Source organism: Pleurodeles waltl, chromosome 9 (genome assembly GCF_031143425.1).
Source record: "Pleurodeles waltl isolate 20211129_DDA chromosome 9, aPleWal1.hap1.20221129, whole genome shotgun sequence".
In the NCBI taxonomy this organism is placed as follows: Eukaryota; Metazoa; Chordata; class Amphibia; order Caudata; family Salamandridae; genus Pleurodeles; species Pleurodeles waltl.
Window position 1 is genome coordinate 791,987,802 of NC_090448.1, and position 14,069 is coordinate 792,001,870.

At 44.0% G+C, this 14,069-nt stretch overlaps 1 protein-coding gene across 3 annotated transcripts in view; it reads right to left on the bottom strand.

Annotated features, from left to right (window-relative positions):
• Positions 1–392: 392 nt before the first annotated feature.
• The window catches only part of LTBP3 (latent transforming growth factor beta binding protein 3), a 336,564-nt gene continuing 322,887 nt past the window's right edge, over positions 393–14,069 (bottom strand). For all 3 annotated transcript variants that reach the window (XM_069208015.1, XM_069208017.1, XM_069208016.1), the window contains 4 exons: positions 11,575–11,736; positions 2,936–3,016; positions 2,192–2,323; positions 393–1,716 (listed from right to left, as the gene is read on the bottom strand). In XM_069208015.1, coding sequence (XP_069064116.1) covers positions 1,565–1,716; positions 2,192–2,323; positions 2,936–3,016; positions 11,575–11,736 — 527 coding nt within the window. In that variant the 3' untranslated portion in view covers positions 393–1,564. The remainder of the gene's footprint in view (positions 1,717–2,191; positions 2,324–2,935; positions 3,017–11,574; positions 11,737–14,069) is intronic.

Below are 14,069 nucleotides of genomic sequence, written 5' to 3' on the forward strand. Positions count from 1 at the left end.
GTCTGTCACATGGCTAGTAAATCCCGGGCCTGGTTCTATCAAGCTTCAGAGATAGTGTGGTACTTTTGAGCCTGCCTGCTTTGTCAGACTCTTCAGCTGAACAGATCCAGTTCCTTGCAGGGTCCGAATGATGTATACTCCTGATCTTCCCTTACAGGAGGTGCCTTCTTGGTTTTAACTCCTATTTACCTGGACTCTCACACTTTCTTCCACTTCCTTTCAGAATCCCTCATTTCCTTTTTGGAGTTTTTTCACCCAAAGGTAAGTATCAATTATGCATATCACTGGCTGTGCTACCAAGATATTGACAGTTATCAGGTGCATCACCCTGAACTGTGCAGCGTGTCAAAGGTTCAAGGAATTACCATTACTCTTAAGACATGAAGCACAGATTATACATTATCAAAACGTTTATTTGAAAAAAATACCCTGTACATGACGTTTTGACAGCCTGGAAGTCTGCTGGCAACTGACTCACCTAATGGCAAGAGACAATATAAATCACTTTCCATTTTAGATCCCATCACAAACATTCAATCACAGACACACAGCTCCAACTCAAGTTACACTCACACATAAACTACACAGTTACAAAAGAGGGGGTGCCAGCAGTAGGCAGTGTTTGGTATCCAACCCTAGGTCTGGAAGTAGCTGTAATTAGACGAGGTGCTGCACCTGGCTCTAGGTTCTTGAATGTGGATTTATTGGAGGTGTGTCATAGAAGGCAGTCATTGCCTAGGGGTCTGCAGCAGGCGCTTTATCTCCTAATAGAAACCACAGTTCACAGATGTAATCCTGATTGAGGCAGGTTGTTATCTAAAGCTCCTCAATAGTACATCATCAAAATATAAAGGTAGATACTAGTAAGCAATAGATGTTTTAAAATGTCTTATCACAGTCACATTAGGGTCACCATAGGTACCAAAAAGCCAGTCTGAAGAAAGAAGACCTCATCCAAATAGTGAAACATCTGTCCGGCCTCTGAGGGAGGATTGCAAAGAAAGTAGGACAAAAGTTTTCCTGGTTAATATAATAGTCGGATAACACCTAGAGTAAACAAATAAGGAACATACCCTCTATTTCTCAGGGAAAGACTGTCAAAAGCTGAAGTAGAACATTTAATGAAAGCTATGCTGAAGGGTGTATAAGACTTTGTATGTGTTCTTCATCCACTTTGTAATGATAGTGTTTGACATAATCAGCCATTGTTTCCTCCTTTCCTCTTTGCCGAATGTCTTGGAGAAAAACAATTTAATTGGCCTACTAACACACCTGTTTTACAGAAAGAAAAATCAAACTGGTCTTATAAAAAACGTAACTCAATTTTCAGGTTTCAGTAAAATTAAATACATTTTGAACTTTTGTAATGCCTCTATTTGAGCCCCATGGAGATGAAGTGCAATCTTCTTCCATAGGAAAATAAAATAAAGGTACATTTTAAAAACAGACTTTAACAACAAAATGCCCCTAATAGTTCAGAAGAAGAGGCGCAGCAGGTTCTGAAGATAGTCCGTTGGAGCAGTCATCAGAGGGGTGATCCTCGACTGTTAAACTGAGATCAGCGTTACCGGACCCTAGGAGCAACACAAATGTTTGGGTGGCGGGACCGCACAAAGCCTTGCTTGCAGATGCAGCGGAAAGAACCGCTGGTATTGAGGCACCGGCCATTCTTGCAGAGCAGACCCCGCTGGTTTAACTCACGGCACTCATCGATATCTGAGAGTAGGAATAAAAGGACATACATATTGCTGAATTCAGTTGGCTCGTACAGGCTGGTGTATCCCAACTTAGAGCAGACATTAACTAATACCACATGAATTTGCTAGTTTTGGGAAATATGTCTGGCTACTTGACCTAAAGGTATATCATGCAGACAAGATGAAACACATCCAGAAGAAAGAAAATTCCTATGTATTAAATTATGGGACAGCAAGAAGTGATTTACAACAGAAGGAATTAAACTTATGGAGGAAGAGAGATACAATTTTGGTGGAGTAATTAATAGGGAGAAAACATAATTCCTGGAGAACAATGAAGTAGATTATATAGGTGGATGGACTAAGTCTGAGGAGGAAGTAATCTATGGAGGATGATGAATTAAGTATCTAAATCAGGAACAAACATAAAGGAAGGTTTTGTAAAATGGGCTACCGACTGGAAAGGCCAAAATATGCTTTTGTCTCTTACGTACCTATGCAGCGTGCTCTGGTGTTATCCAGTTGAAAGCCTGCAGCACATTCGCAGATGAATCCATGATAGGTCCTGACGCAGCGCCCATTCAAGCAGCGGCACTCATCTGAATCCTCCTCTGAGCTCTCTTCTCCTGGGGACCATGAGAATAGATATGATGCCAGAAACAGAAGCCCCATGAAAGCAGAACTCATAAACACATAGGAAGACATTTCAACCTCCTTCTGCCAACAAGTGAAGCCTCTACAGAAAGACCTGAGAAAATTAGGACATCTGCACTGGAGCGTATAATTCTTTATCTTTTCTGTTCAGGAGAGATGCTTGCACTGCTGCCGCCAAGGGGCACCTCCTGTTTGCATCATGTGTGGGAAGCTGGTATTCTTGCTATCAAAGGTATGTCTCAATTGTTTATATGTGCAAGAAGCTTGCAGTGGTTTAAGTTGGCATGAACTACTGCTACTTGTTCTGAACCTGCTTGGCTTAAAACACTTCTTTTTGTGATTATCCTTTCTTCGTGTGGAAGTGAGCTTAGATCGATTGCTTCAGCTTGGATTGGTCTAGCCGTGTCTTAATACAAGCTCAAACTGGTGGTAATGAGGGAAATGTGTGTGAAGCTTATACTGCAGCTTCCCATACTGTATGTGTTGTCTGCATGCGAGAAACCTACTCATGCTGGCTTAACTGAAGTCCATACTACTTCTGTCTTTGCACTAGCTAGTCTGTGTGTTCTGGATGGGTGACTCACCTTTCCGTGGTTTCCCAAGGAACAGTGGGCTGGTCTCCCAGAAGGAGTTGCCTTCGCTCTGAGACTGTTGGCAGGATTGTCCTGAAAGATTAAAGGAAAACATCTTAAAGACTCTGTGAAATGGACTCTCAACACTCCTATTGAGTTACATGGGCAAAGCTCTTTCTGGAACCATTACAATTAGGCAGGAAAGCCAACCAGTAATTTTACGGGAACTACCAATATGGCAGGCATCAGTAGGTGGGTGATGGATCAAAGTTAATCATTAACTGACGCCTCTGGATTACCACAGCATTCAAAATAGGTCCAATAAGTAGGCTTGTTTAGGAGCTAAGTAACCCATGTAATCATCCTAAAATTGTTTTGAATGACATGTTTGCAAATCCTCTGATTTTGTCTGTCCTGTTCCAATACCTCTCAAAGTCTAATGGGGTATGATGAAAGATTTAAATTCTATTAAGGACACAGAGGTGCATATTATGCTTTTACTTCCTTTACTTCAAAACTCACAGCAGCAAACAGTTCAAACTACAGCTCCCATGAAAAAACCCTATTATGTCATTAGCACCACATGACAAAATAGCCAATCATAATGCCTTTCTGGGCTGTAACAGTCCAAGTCATTCTCCTCTCGTCCCCTTTCTCTGTGTGAACGATGATCTGATGTGATGGTCATCATGTTTAGCATTTGTAACTAAAAATAAACAACATCCGTTAATGCTCTGCTTGAACGAGGTCCTTGACAAAAACGAGAAATCTACTTGGCAAGATAAAATGGTTCAGTCAACAATTCAAATACAAATGAGAGACAATATAATGTGAAGTAAGATACTTATGCTCAGCGTGGTTTATTCAGCCTGTTCGGAAATTGGCATGGGCACTGATTAAAATGTGGAGTGGGGGACCAGTAAGCGGGGTGATAATCTCTGCATTTGTGTACCTAATAACTACGTCCTGTCTATGGGAATGAGATCTGACTTATCCATATTTTTTATGAATCCTAGATCTTCCAAAAGAGATATCATTTTCTGTGCTTGGCTCACCAGCGTGGTCCTGTCCTGAGACATGATAATCATGAAGTTGAAATAGATGATCATGCATTGTCCCTGCAATTGCAACCACAACACTACTGGTTTCAGTAGGTTTTTGAAGCTCTACGGTCTAGATGACAGGCCAAAGGAAAAGCACCTGTGTGGTGGAAAGATAGGAAACAAAAGTTAGGCATTCTTCAAATTCAGTCTGATCACCCAGTCACTGTCATAGGAGATCTCTCAGAAGATGGACTCTCTCCATCTTGAAATGTCTGTATCCCAGCCATCCATTGAATCGTCATTAAATTTATGACTGCAAAAACCCTATTCCTTCTTTTTTACTATGAAAATATTGCTCAAGAATCCGTTTGAGTGTAAAAAGAATTTGACTATGGTGCTGTTGTTCTCCAGCTCTCGGAACTCCTAATCTATCTTCCCACTGATCCATTCAGAAAAAATAAGAGGATTCAGTATTACCTGTTGTACTGCGGTACCCCAGAACTATATTTGGAATGCTCGTATGGTTTGGAATATTTGTGAGTCCTTATTATTTGTCCTTATTATTTGTCTATTACTATGTGCAACCTATTTCCTCAAACATTCCAGTGTTCTGAACACCCAGTCTTTGGAGGGAAGAAAACAAACTCTCACCTGTGGAGCTGTTGGTTCCTCTGCTAGCTCGCCCTCTTTGGATCTTATTACTGGATGTGAAGAAGGGAGAGGGTCCCTTCTGACCTTCCAACTATGCGTTTATGGCCTCGATACCTCAACTCTGATGAGCGACCCCTAACACATCTAGTCCAGCCAAAAACATGAGACTGAACATCTTCTGTAAGGATATTTCAGCCTTGTCAAAAGGCGTAAAGGCCTAAACAAACCTTACCAGATCCATCGTAAAGGCCTCCTTGAAAAAGTTACTCTTTGCACCCGGGCCCACCTCAGTAGTGGCTAATTCCCCCAAATTAAGGTCCAATTGAACCAGCAGGGAATGCCTGTGTTCTGCTGACAGGGTGGAGCTGCAATTGCCCAAAAGACGTATAGCCCCCTGAGCCCATCCAGAAAGGACAAAAGGATCAATGAGTGTGCCTGTGTGCTAGGCGTCCTCTGCTGACTCTATGATCTTTGTAATGAGACCAGTAACATCCCATAACTTTTACTGGCATGAGCTCCAAGATCTGTCAATACCACTCTTGGGGTCCTTAATTAGTCTGCCCATAAAGGTCACCATTGTGGTGTCTAGCTCGGGCATGGCTGCAATCTTATGCACAATGGAGGGTCTTGGGCATTCGGCCCAGAGTTTGATATAGACTTCCTAGTCCAACAGCTGTTGTAGCCGTTGCTTCAAATAATATGCCACCCTCTCAAAGTGTTCCCTCTCCAAGGAGTGCGGCTGCCGAATATCCTTAGCTTTGAAAAGGGGAGAGGCCCTGATCTCAGTCTTCCTGGCCTGGAGGCATCTAGGTCTTTAGTTTCTTCTCCGATCCCCCAGAGGAGTGCCATTCTCGAGATCTTTTAGATCCCCTGTCTGAGTCACATTCACAAGAGAGAGAGTCCGTGGTCCCGTAACAAGTATCCTGTGTCGGACTCATACCTGTTTGAAAAAGACACTAAGGCCTGCTTCCTCTTGCATGAGGTCTACCCTGGAATTCTGTATGAGTTGTGCTGCACTGTTTACCAAAGGATGATGCCAAATCTTTGGACTGTGAAAAGCCCTACACCCCAATGGGGGCACACCTGCACTCACATGGTCTGTCTGTGGCAAACTTCCAGAAGAACCCTTGTAGGTCTTGGTGGCGGAGTTCTGCTACTTTTGCAGTGTCATTAACATTGCTGTCTCCACAGACTTGAATACTCCTAAATTAATGATGGAAGCCAATTCTGGCTTGTGAACATTGTTTCACCTTTTATAACCTTCCAATGTATTTGAAATTGAGCTTAACTGAAGTGTACAATCTTCCACTGTGAAATGACGCAACACTACACCACATGATCGTTTTGGTGTTTTTGTCCTTGCTCTGAGAATTGAGAGATTTCCTGGTCTTTGGGACTACGATATCTCTAACAAAGGATAACCAAGCCGTCCCAGACCGCTCTGTATATAATGTAACAAGTCACGCCACCTGAACTGATTCTGGGAACCTCTGAGTCCGATCTAATAGTAATAACAGAGAATCTTCAAATATATTCTGTAGTAAAATGTTTCTTGTTGCTTGTGATCCATTTGTACATATCCTGAGAACAGTGTTCTTGTGTAGTAATATGTGAAATCCTTTGTCCTATAAAAGGACCTGCATTTTCCATATCGAAGGAATCCACATTTTCCCACTCCTACAGGGCGAATCTATGCTGTGTTTACTAGTAAGCCTTACTGAGTTCTTTGGCTTTATGATCTGTATTCTTGCTGCTAACCTGATTGATGATATTTCATGTAATTTGCCAAATAATATTCTGCATAAAGCCTTAAAACTTTGACTCATGTCTGTCATTCTTATTGAGAATGACACAGTCCTAGTTAGCTATTGAGTCTTACGAGAAGTAGAGACGGATCCAATCAGTGAGCACCAAAGTCTATATAGGGAATACACTGTTGCCAGTCTGAGCCATTGGCACGCATGGGGTAAGTCAAGGTGACACAGAGCTGCATGCTGACAGATCCTCAGTCAGTCACTGAAGGAGATTTATAAATGAAATAATAGCCTACACAAAAGGTCCTAACTGCTACCAACACCCCAATTAATATAAAGGAGAGAATCCCTAAAGTAGGAAGCTGGTCTTGTGTGTGGTGGGGACCTATGGTATTATCACCTTATACCAGGTCCAGGTATCCCCTATTAGTAAAGTGTAGTCACTGTCAAGGAGGCCAGGCTCTCTAGAGGTAGCTGTGGATGAGCAGCCAAGACTTATTCAGGAGACATGCAAAGCTTAGTCAATACCACTGTAGTCATACAGCACTTACACACATGAAAAAAACACACAGTGTTACGAAAATAAAAGTACTTTATTAGGTAAACACAAATATTAAAATACTGTATAGGCAATACTTTACTAGCAGGTGAGTAAACACACTATTATATACACCTTAGTAATCAGGAATGGGTATAGAACACAATAGAAAACAGTGAAATAACAGTAAATAATAAAGACCCTAGGGGGGTGCCAGTCTATGTACTAGAAAAATGGAATGCAAAAGGCAGACCCCCACTCAGGTAAGTGGAATCTGTAGAGGGGTGCTGGAGGAACTAGGAGCCCCAAAAGGTAAGTACCAGAGTGCCCCCAGTGACCAAGAGAGAAGAGGTAGGTACCTGCTTTTTCCCAAACCCACTGGTAAACTTTGTAAAAGACTGTGCAAGACCCAAGCAAGACTAGAAAAAAACAGAAGATGGATCCTAACAGAAGAGGACCTGCAAATGCAGGTGACAATGTCCAGTTCCAGTTGGAGTGACCGGTTAGGGCAGGAGCCACTACCCACCCTTCAGGAGATGCAGGACCAGGTCAACCGTGAAGACCAGGAGTCGGCTATGCAGCACAGGAGCAGAGGAAGAGTCCCAGGAGTGATGCAGTCGATGTCCCATGTCAGAAGTAGAGTTGAAGTCCATCAGTGGTGTGGAAAAACCACCAAAAAGCCTTGTCAAAGCCAAGAGTCGCAGATGAAGAGATGCAGAGCTGCTGGGAACCAGGAAGGTCCCAGGGGACACAACCCAAGGAGGGGATTCCCAGGTGACTTTCAGCAGTGAAAAGAACCAGAAGTCGAAGATGCAGCCCCTCACAGGCAACTCACAGGCAGCAGGCACAGGAGTCGCAGTGAGTCCCACTCAGCACACCCGGAGAGGAGGCAGCAAGCAGAAGACTGTGCTTTGCAGAGATGAGTGCTGGAGCTACACAGAGCCTGAAGATCCCTTGGAAAAAGAGCCAACAAGCCTTGGTAGCTGCAAGAGTCACGGTGCACAGGGGCACCGTCCTGCAAGGAGAGGCAAAGACTCACCACCTCCCAAGTTGGACAGCTGGTAGAGAGGACAAAAGGGACCACTCCAGACCTCCATTTTTGTGGCATGATCCACGCTGATTTGCAGGAGAGAGGATAAACGCCGTCGGTCATTGTTGCAGTTGGTCCCTGCGGATGCAGGGGAATGACTCCTTCACTTCAAGGTAGATTCCTTTTGCTTCTTGGTGCAGACTGAAGACTTGCCACCCTCAAAGGATGCACAGCCGGGGAAATGTTGCAGTTGCTGGAATGAGCCATAGAAACAATTTTGCAGGGTGAAGTCATCACTGGAGCTGCAGATTGTCGGTTCCTGTGAAGTCCAGTTGCAGTTACAGTGGCCAGAAGTCGAAGTAAACATTGCAGAGGAGTCCTGCTGGAATCTTGCACGTCGAATCTGAGGACCCACCTGAAAGGGAGTCCCTAAATAGCCCTAAAAGAGGGACTGGTCACTTAGAAGGGTGAACACCTAGCAGGAGAGCGCTGTGACCACACCTGCCTGACCTAGCCACTCAGACGCTCCCAGAGGCCTCTGCCTACCTTGGATAGCAGAATCAAGTGGCTGCCTGGAGGAGCTCTGGGCACCACCCCTGGGGTGGTGATGGACAGGGGAGTGTTAACTCCCCTTTCCATTGACAAGTTTTGTGCCAGAGCAGGGACCAGGGGTCCCTGGACTGGGGCAAACCGGTTTATGCAAGAAGGCCACCAAATGTGTCCTTCAAAGCAAATCAGTGGCTTGGGGAGGCTACAGCTCCCAAGCCATGTAACACCCTTTTCCAAAGGGAGAGGGTGTTGCCTCTCTCTCCCAAAAGAAATCCTTTGTTCTGCCTTCCTGGGATTGAGCTGTTCAAGCAGCAGGAGGGCAGAAACCTGTCTCTAGTTTCTGCAAACTGGTAGGAGCAAAGCTGAGGGTTCCGCTGAGGAGCCCCCAGAGTGCACGGAATCATACAACCAATACTGGCAACAGTGTTGGGGTACCATTCCGACATGTTTGATACCAAACATGCCCGGGTTCGGAGTTACCATTGTGTAGGTGGATATAGGTAGTGACCTATGTCCAGTTTACAGGTAAAATGGATTCCCCGCACTCACGAAGTCCAGGAAAATGGAGCTGGAGTTCTTGGGGGCACCTCTGCTCAGGCAGGGATGCCCTCACACACAGGTACTTGCACCCTGCTCTCTGGGCTAGGAGGGCCTGACATAGGGGTCACAGAGTGACCTGGTGCAGTGACTTGCAATTAAAGGGTGCATGCACCTTTTCACACAGGCTGCAATGGCAGGGACTCCCATGGGTGGCAAAATACATGCTGCATGCCCTGGGCCCCCAGGTACCATATACTAGGGACTTACATGGGGGCAACAGTATAATAATTGTGGGGTGTACACAGTCAGCAACCACCAAATTTAGAGGGAGAGGGCACAGTCACTAGGGTCCTGGTTAGCAGGATCCCAGTGAACACAGTTAAAACACACTGACAGCAGGCAAAAAGAGGGTACTTTCCTACACCTCACAACTAAACAACTGTGGGAAGAAAAGACTTCAGCAGCACAATGAAATCGCAGCAGCCACCTATAAGCAAAGTATTTGTCGAAGCGGTTCCAACCTGCAATATTGGTTGATAAGGAAATGCCTAAACTTACAAAAAAAAAAATATTATTGTGAATCAAAGAAGCAGCACTTATCCAAGGCTGCTGTGAGCAGCAAAGAAAGAGAAGGGGAGAATGACATGGACTTTTGTATCTCTGAGAGGCCTTATGATTGGCAGCTATGTCATGTTGTGTTGATGACTTTATGGGGTTTGTTCATGGGAGTTATAGTTGAATTTGTTTGTTGGTTTGAGTTTTGAAGTAAAAGGATTAAAAGCATAACCAAGCCTCTGGGCCTGCCATTCAACTGAATAATAAATCTCCTGGTCACAAAATAAGCATGGGCCTGGAAACAAGCACAACTGCCTGCAGGGAAAAAAGCCTAAAACAGGCTTAACCCATCCAATACTAATGATGAATGTGTCAGTGTCATAGTGTGGGTTAGTGTTGGTTTGGGCTTCTTTTGGCAAGTATTTGTCGTTGTAGTTGGGAAAACATTCAAGGCAAGAGCAGAGCAGTGTTCTAGAACAAATTAGCATTGTGAGGTTTTGGTTGCAGCGGGGAAAGAGAGGAACTGGTCTTTGAGGGAACAGACAGAGCAGGACAGGAGAGCTGCAGGAGCCTCAAGGGATGGTGCACTGATGGAGACTTAAGGAAGGGGGCCCTCCAGGACCAGTGCAGATGGGGTGGTAATAAATTGCAAAGGGGCTGAGAAGAGCATCAGTCAGGAGCCAGGGACAGCTCCTAAATTGTTGGTGGAAGGGTGCTCTGCAGGATCATGGGCAGAGAAGGCACTGGGGAAGTGTGGTGTAAACAGAGTTGCAGGAGAGCAGGTGGAGAAAATGCTGCAGGATCCTCACTCAATCAGGTGCCTCCAAGCCTGGCAAGATGGAGAGGTTTTGAAGGAAAAGCCCATGTAAATTAATTACAAGGAAACATTTTTTTTCAGTCAAGTAAGGGTTTCAGGGTGAATGTTCCCATTCAGGTTAATTGGAGATTTTACTTGAAGAGTGAAAATAAGTCCTTGCAAAGTGACACTCTCTGGATGAAGGTGAGTTGAGTTGTAGTCCGAAGGGTTAGCATGGTTGCAAGTAGGAGGGAGAGGAAGCTGCATTAGTTAGTGGGGAGGGAGTAGGCAGGAGACTGTGAGGGCCTGGCAGAAACAATGCAGGAGTCAGCAGGAACGTGGAGTGAGGTGGAAAGAGGAAAGGCCCACTCCTTTACCCCTAAGCCCCAGTACAATCCACACTATGCAGTGCAGTAGAAAAAGTCAGTAGCCCCTTCCCCAACCCCCACCCTGCTCGCTACACCTTTTGTGCTCACTAAAATGTATCGCCCCATGCATGTCAGCTTAAGGAGGGCTTGATGTGGAAAGAATTTGCTCAAGGGGCTTGGTATTATAAAGTTTGAAGACCACTAATCTAAAGGGTTTGGCCTTTTAAGGAGCATAGATTCTCACAGTGCCACCTTATCATGCTTGCTAGTGCATAAAGTGTGTCAGTGGATAGCCTTGGGTTTAAGAGATAAAGATCTATGCTTCCTACTGGAAAGGGGGCTACTAAACTAGCATGTATGATGGTGGTTGTTCTTCAAGCTAGGGTGAGAGGAGCAACAGAATTCCTGAATCATCACTGACTTTTTGTAGAGTCCACTTAAACTCCTGGTGGGCTTGGGATGGTGACAATAGAGAGTTGATCTGGTGCTCATTTGGGCTAAATTCCTCATACTTCGGGTTGGGAGGCAGAGGATACTCTAAAAGCTTTGTGCCTCTTGTCTTTGGGCAGCATGTCTCAATCGGGTTGGTTGGGGGAACCAGTAAGGTAGGCAGAAGTCAGTGCTGACATTACTTTAAAGCTTCCAATGAAACAACTATAAGTCATAATTGATTTAATGATAGTATAAATAGAGGATGAGAGGTCACAACACTGTCCATCATTGTGTACTAGAAGAAGATGGGCTCACATCTATGAATATTTCAAGAAATCCTGAACTACGGATGTAGCACTGTAACCTGCTATGATTATCTTGGTGTGCAGCTGTACCTGCTCCTCGTGGGGGGCACGGCCTGCATTGGTAGCCCCAACCCTTGCCACTATGACAGCAGCATTCCTCAAAGGATAGGTGGTAGCCGTTCAATGGTTCACTGCACATCTTATCCTCCCCTAAGTGCTTCCAGCAAATATCCCGTTGGTCAGTGGCACGGTCTGCAGAAGAGAGAAGGAAAGATACAAATGATCAGGGTAGAAGATTCACAATTTGGCCTCCGACAACTGCTATCCAAAAGACAGAAAGAGGGACCCAATTGAAATTGAAAATACACTGTAAAATGAAATTGCTTGCATTTAAGGAACATAAGGCTGTTTCAGAGTGTCCATTTTCTTCTGCACACTCTTTACACTCTTCGGATTTTCTCTCATCTCCTTATTCCTAACAATCCTCCTTTTCCACTCAAGATTACCCACAGTCTATGACTGATCTCACTATCTCACCTGTTAAGAGGTATTGCCATGCGCTCAGCGCTTCACGCATGTGTTCTATTACTGAACCATCTGACCACATGAATTGCTGACACTTTCTGAAGATAACAGCATTTAAACAACGAATGTTACACAGTAAGTGTATATGATGGCAAGAGTCAATCGGGACGCTGGCCGAATGTTCGGGTCAATAAGGCTGTACAGTTTTTTTTAGGAGTTCAGGTGGCTACATACGAGCATACATATGTACATGACAAAAGTATGAGGGGCTAAGAGGCAAAGATTGGGGGTGGAAGTATGGGGATCATCTATGTAAGAGCAATGAGAATGAGTGAAGGGGTGGAATTAGGTGTGTCTTCAGTAAGAGTGTAGTGGAAACGTACCAGAGTCAACTTGCATAGGTCAATCCTGGTCAGATTTAATTTACCAATAGAAGGGTGTGGCAGTGACTTGGAGCAAGCTTGAAATCCTACCTTTAATTATCAGCAGTTACACATTTTGTATACTGTACACACATGTAAGCTGGCCCCTCCTTTTGTGCCTGGCAACTTGTCAACTAAGGAAAAAGTTACTTACCTGTAAGAATCAGTTTGGAGACTGTAGTTCTGTAGATCCACATGCTATGCACACTCCTGCCATCTACTGTTGGGCGTGGAGTGTTACAACTTGTTTTTTTTTTAAAAGCCTTTTTATTTTTGTGGTGACTTGTCATACCTCCTCTGAAAACGAACAATGCATCAGGACACAGGTTCTGTCATAGCTTGCTACGTCGAGCTTGCGTGCTTCTGACCTGTTGTTAGTATTGTGAACTTTTAACCACGCCCATCTCAAGCTCATCACTTTCACTTGTTCGTGGGTTTAACTTTCAAAATACCTTGATGTCATTTGTAAATGATTTACGTTTGTCCTGCCTTGAGGCTGCTTTGTTACCGCTTTGGGTACTGACCCTGTTACATGGATAAATACACGATTGCCGATATGCTTTATTGCGAGCGAACACCTTTTTTCTTTTGTCTCTGTCCTTAGCTCTCATGGCGGATGATTAGTGGATGATTTTATACAGTCCACGAATGCTTCAGAATGAAACTAAAATGTAATAAAATGTACACTTACTGCAGTGAAGAACATCGAAGTATAGATTCAGATAAATACTTCCACGTTGTGAAGTGATTTCTCTGCTCTTGTTTTATTAGGTCCCTGGGGTCAGAAGCCCAGCAGGAGTATTGACATTCTGCTTTATCAGGGAGATATAGAGCAGCAGTATCAGGTTTCCTACATCTTTTGCTACATATTTTTTTTTCCATTTAAATCAGCTTTTTAGCCACAAGACGTTGCCGTGCACAGGGCACATCCTCATCCTGAAATGGCAAAAGAGGCCGCAGGGTTGTATGAAAAACTTATCTCTCAAAGACGCTGCGGCGATTGCCAGCAACATTAATTTCTAAAATTGATTAACACAGCATTGAGAGATATAGCCAAGAATGCATGAATGGGCTATTTTCCCTTTTAAATAAATTTCCATTGCATTTTTTTCTTTGCATTGAGACTTTTAATATTTCGCCAGTTCACAATCCGCTTCTACCTTTTTTTTAAGAGTAGCCAGGCATCAGATATTCTATCATTTTTAGTAGTCCTGGAACTGTTTTCAATCTGTGGTGCTGATGTGAAAGGTGAAATTGTAAAAAATCTTTAAAATTCTTCAAGATCTGCGTGTTGGTAGTTCCACCTCTAGTGGTCAGTATAACATAGTAGTTCTACTGTTTTGCACTTCCCATCACTGAATAATCATATCATGTATATAAAATATATTTCTGGGTAAGAAGATACTCAAAGGTTCAGAAGCCATTGTATTTTGGTTATGCAGTTGTTGTGTTCGGAGTTTAAAACGTGTTTCTCCCCTGACTGGAGTAAATACTTAGGCATAAAAGATTACCTATGCCGTGGGTGGCATTCCTTCCTTTAGCTTCTGCGGCAATGACTCTTTCACTGCACCCCCTCCCACCTTTCACAGAGCCTCACAGGTTCCTAGATCTTCATGTACTGTAGCAGATGCGAGCAGC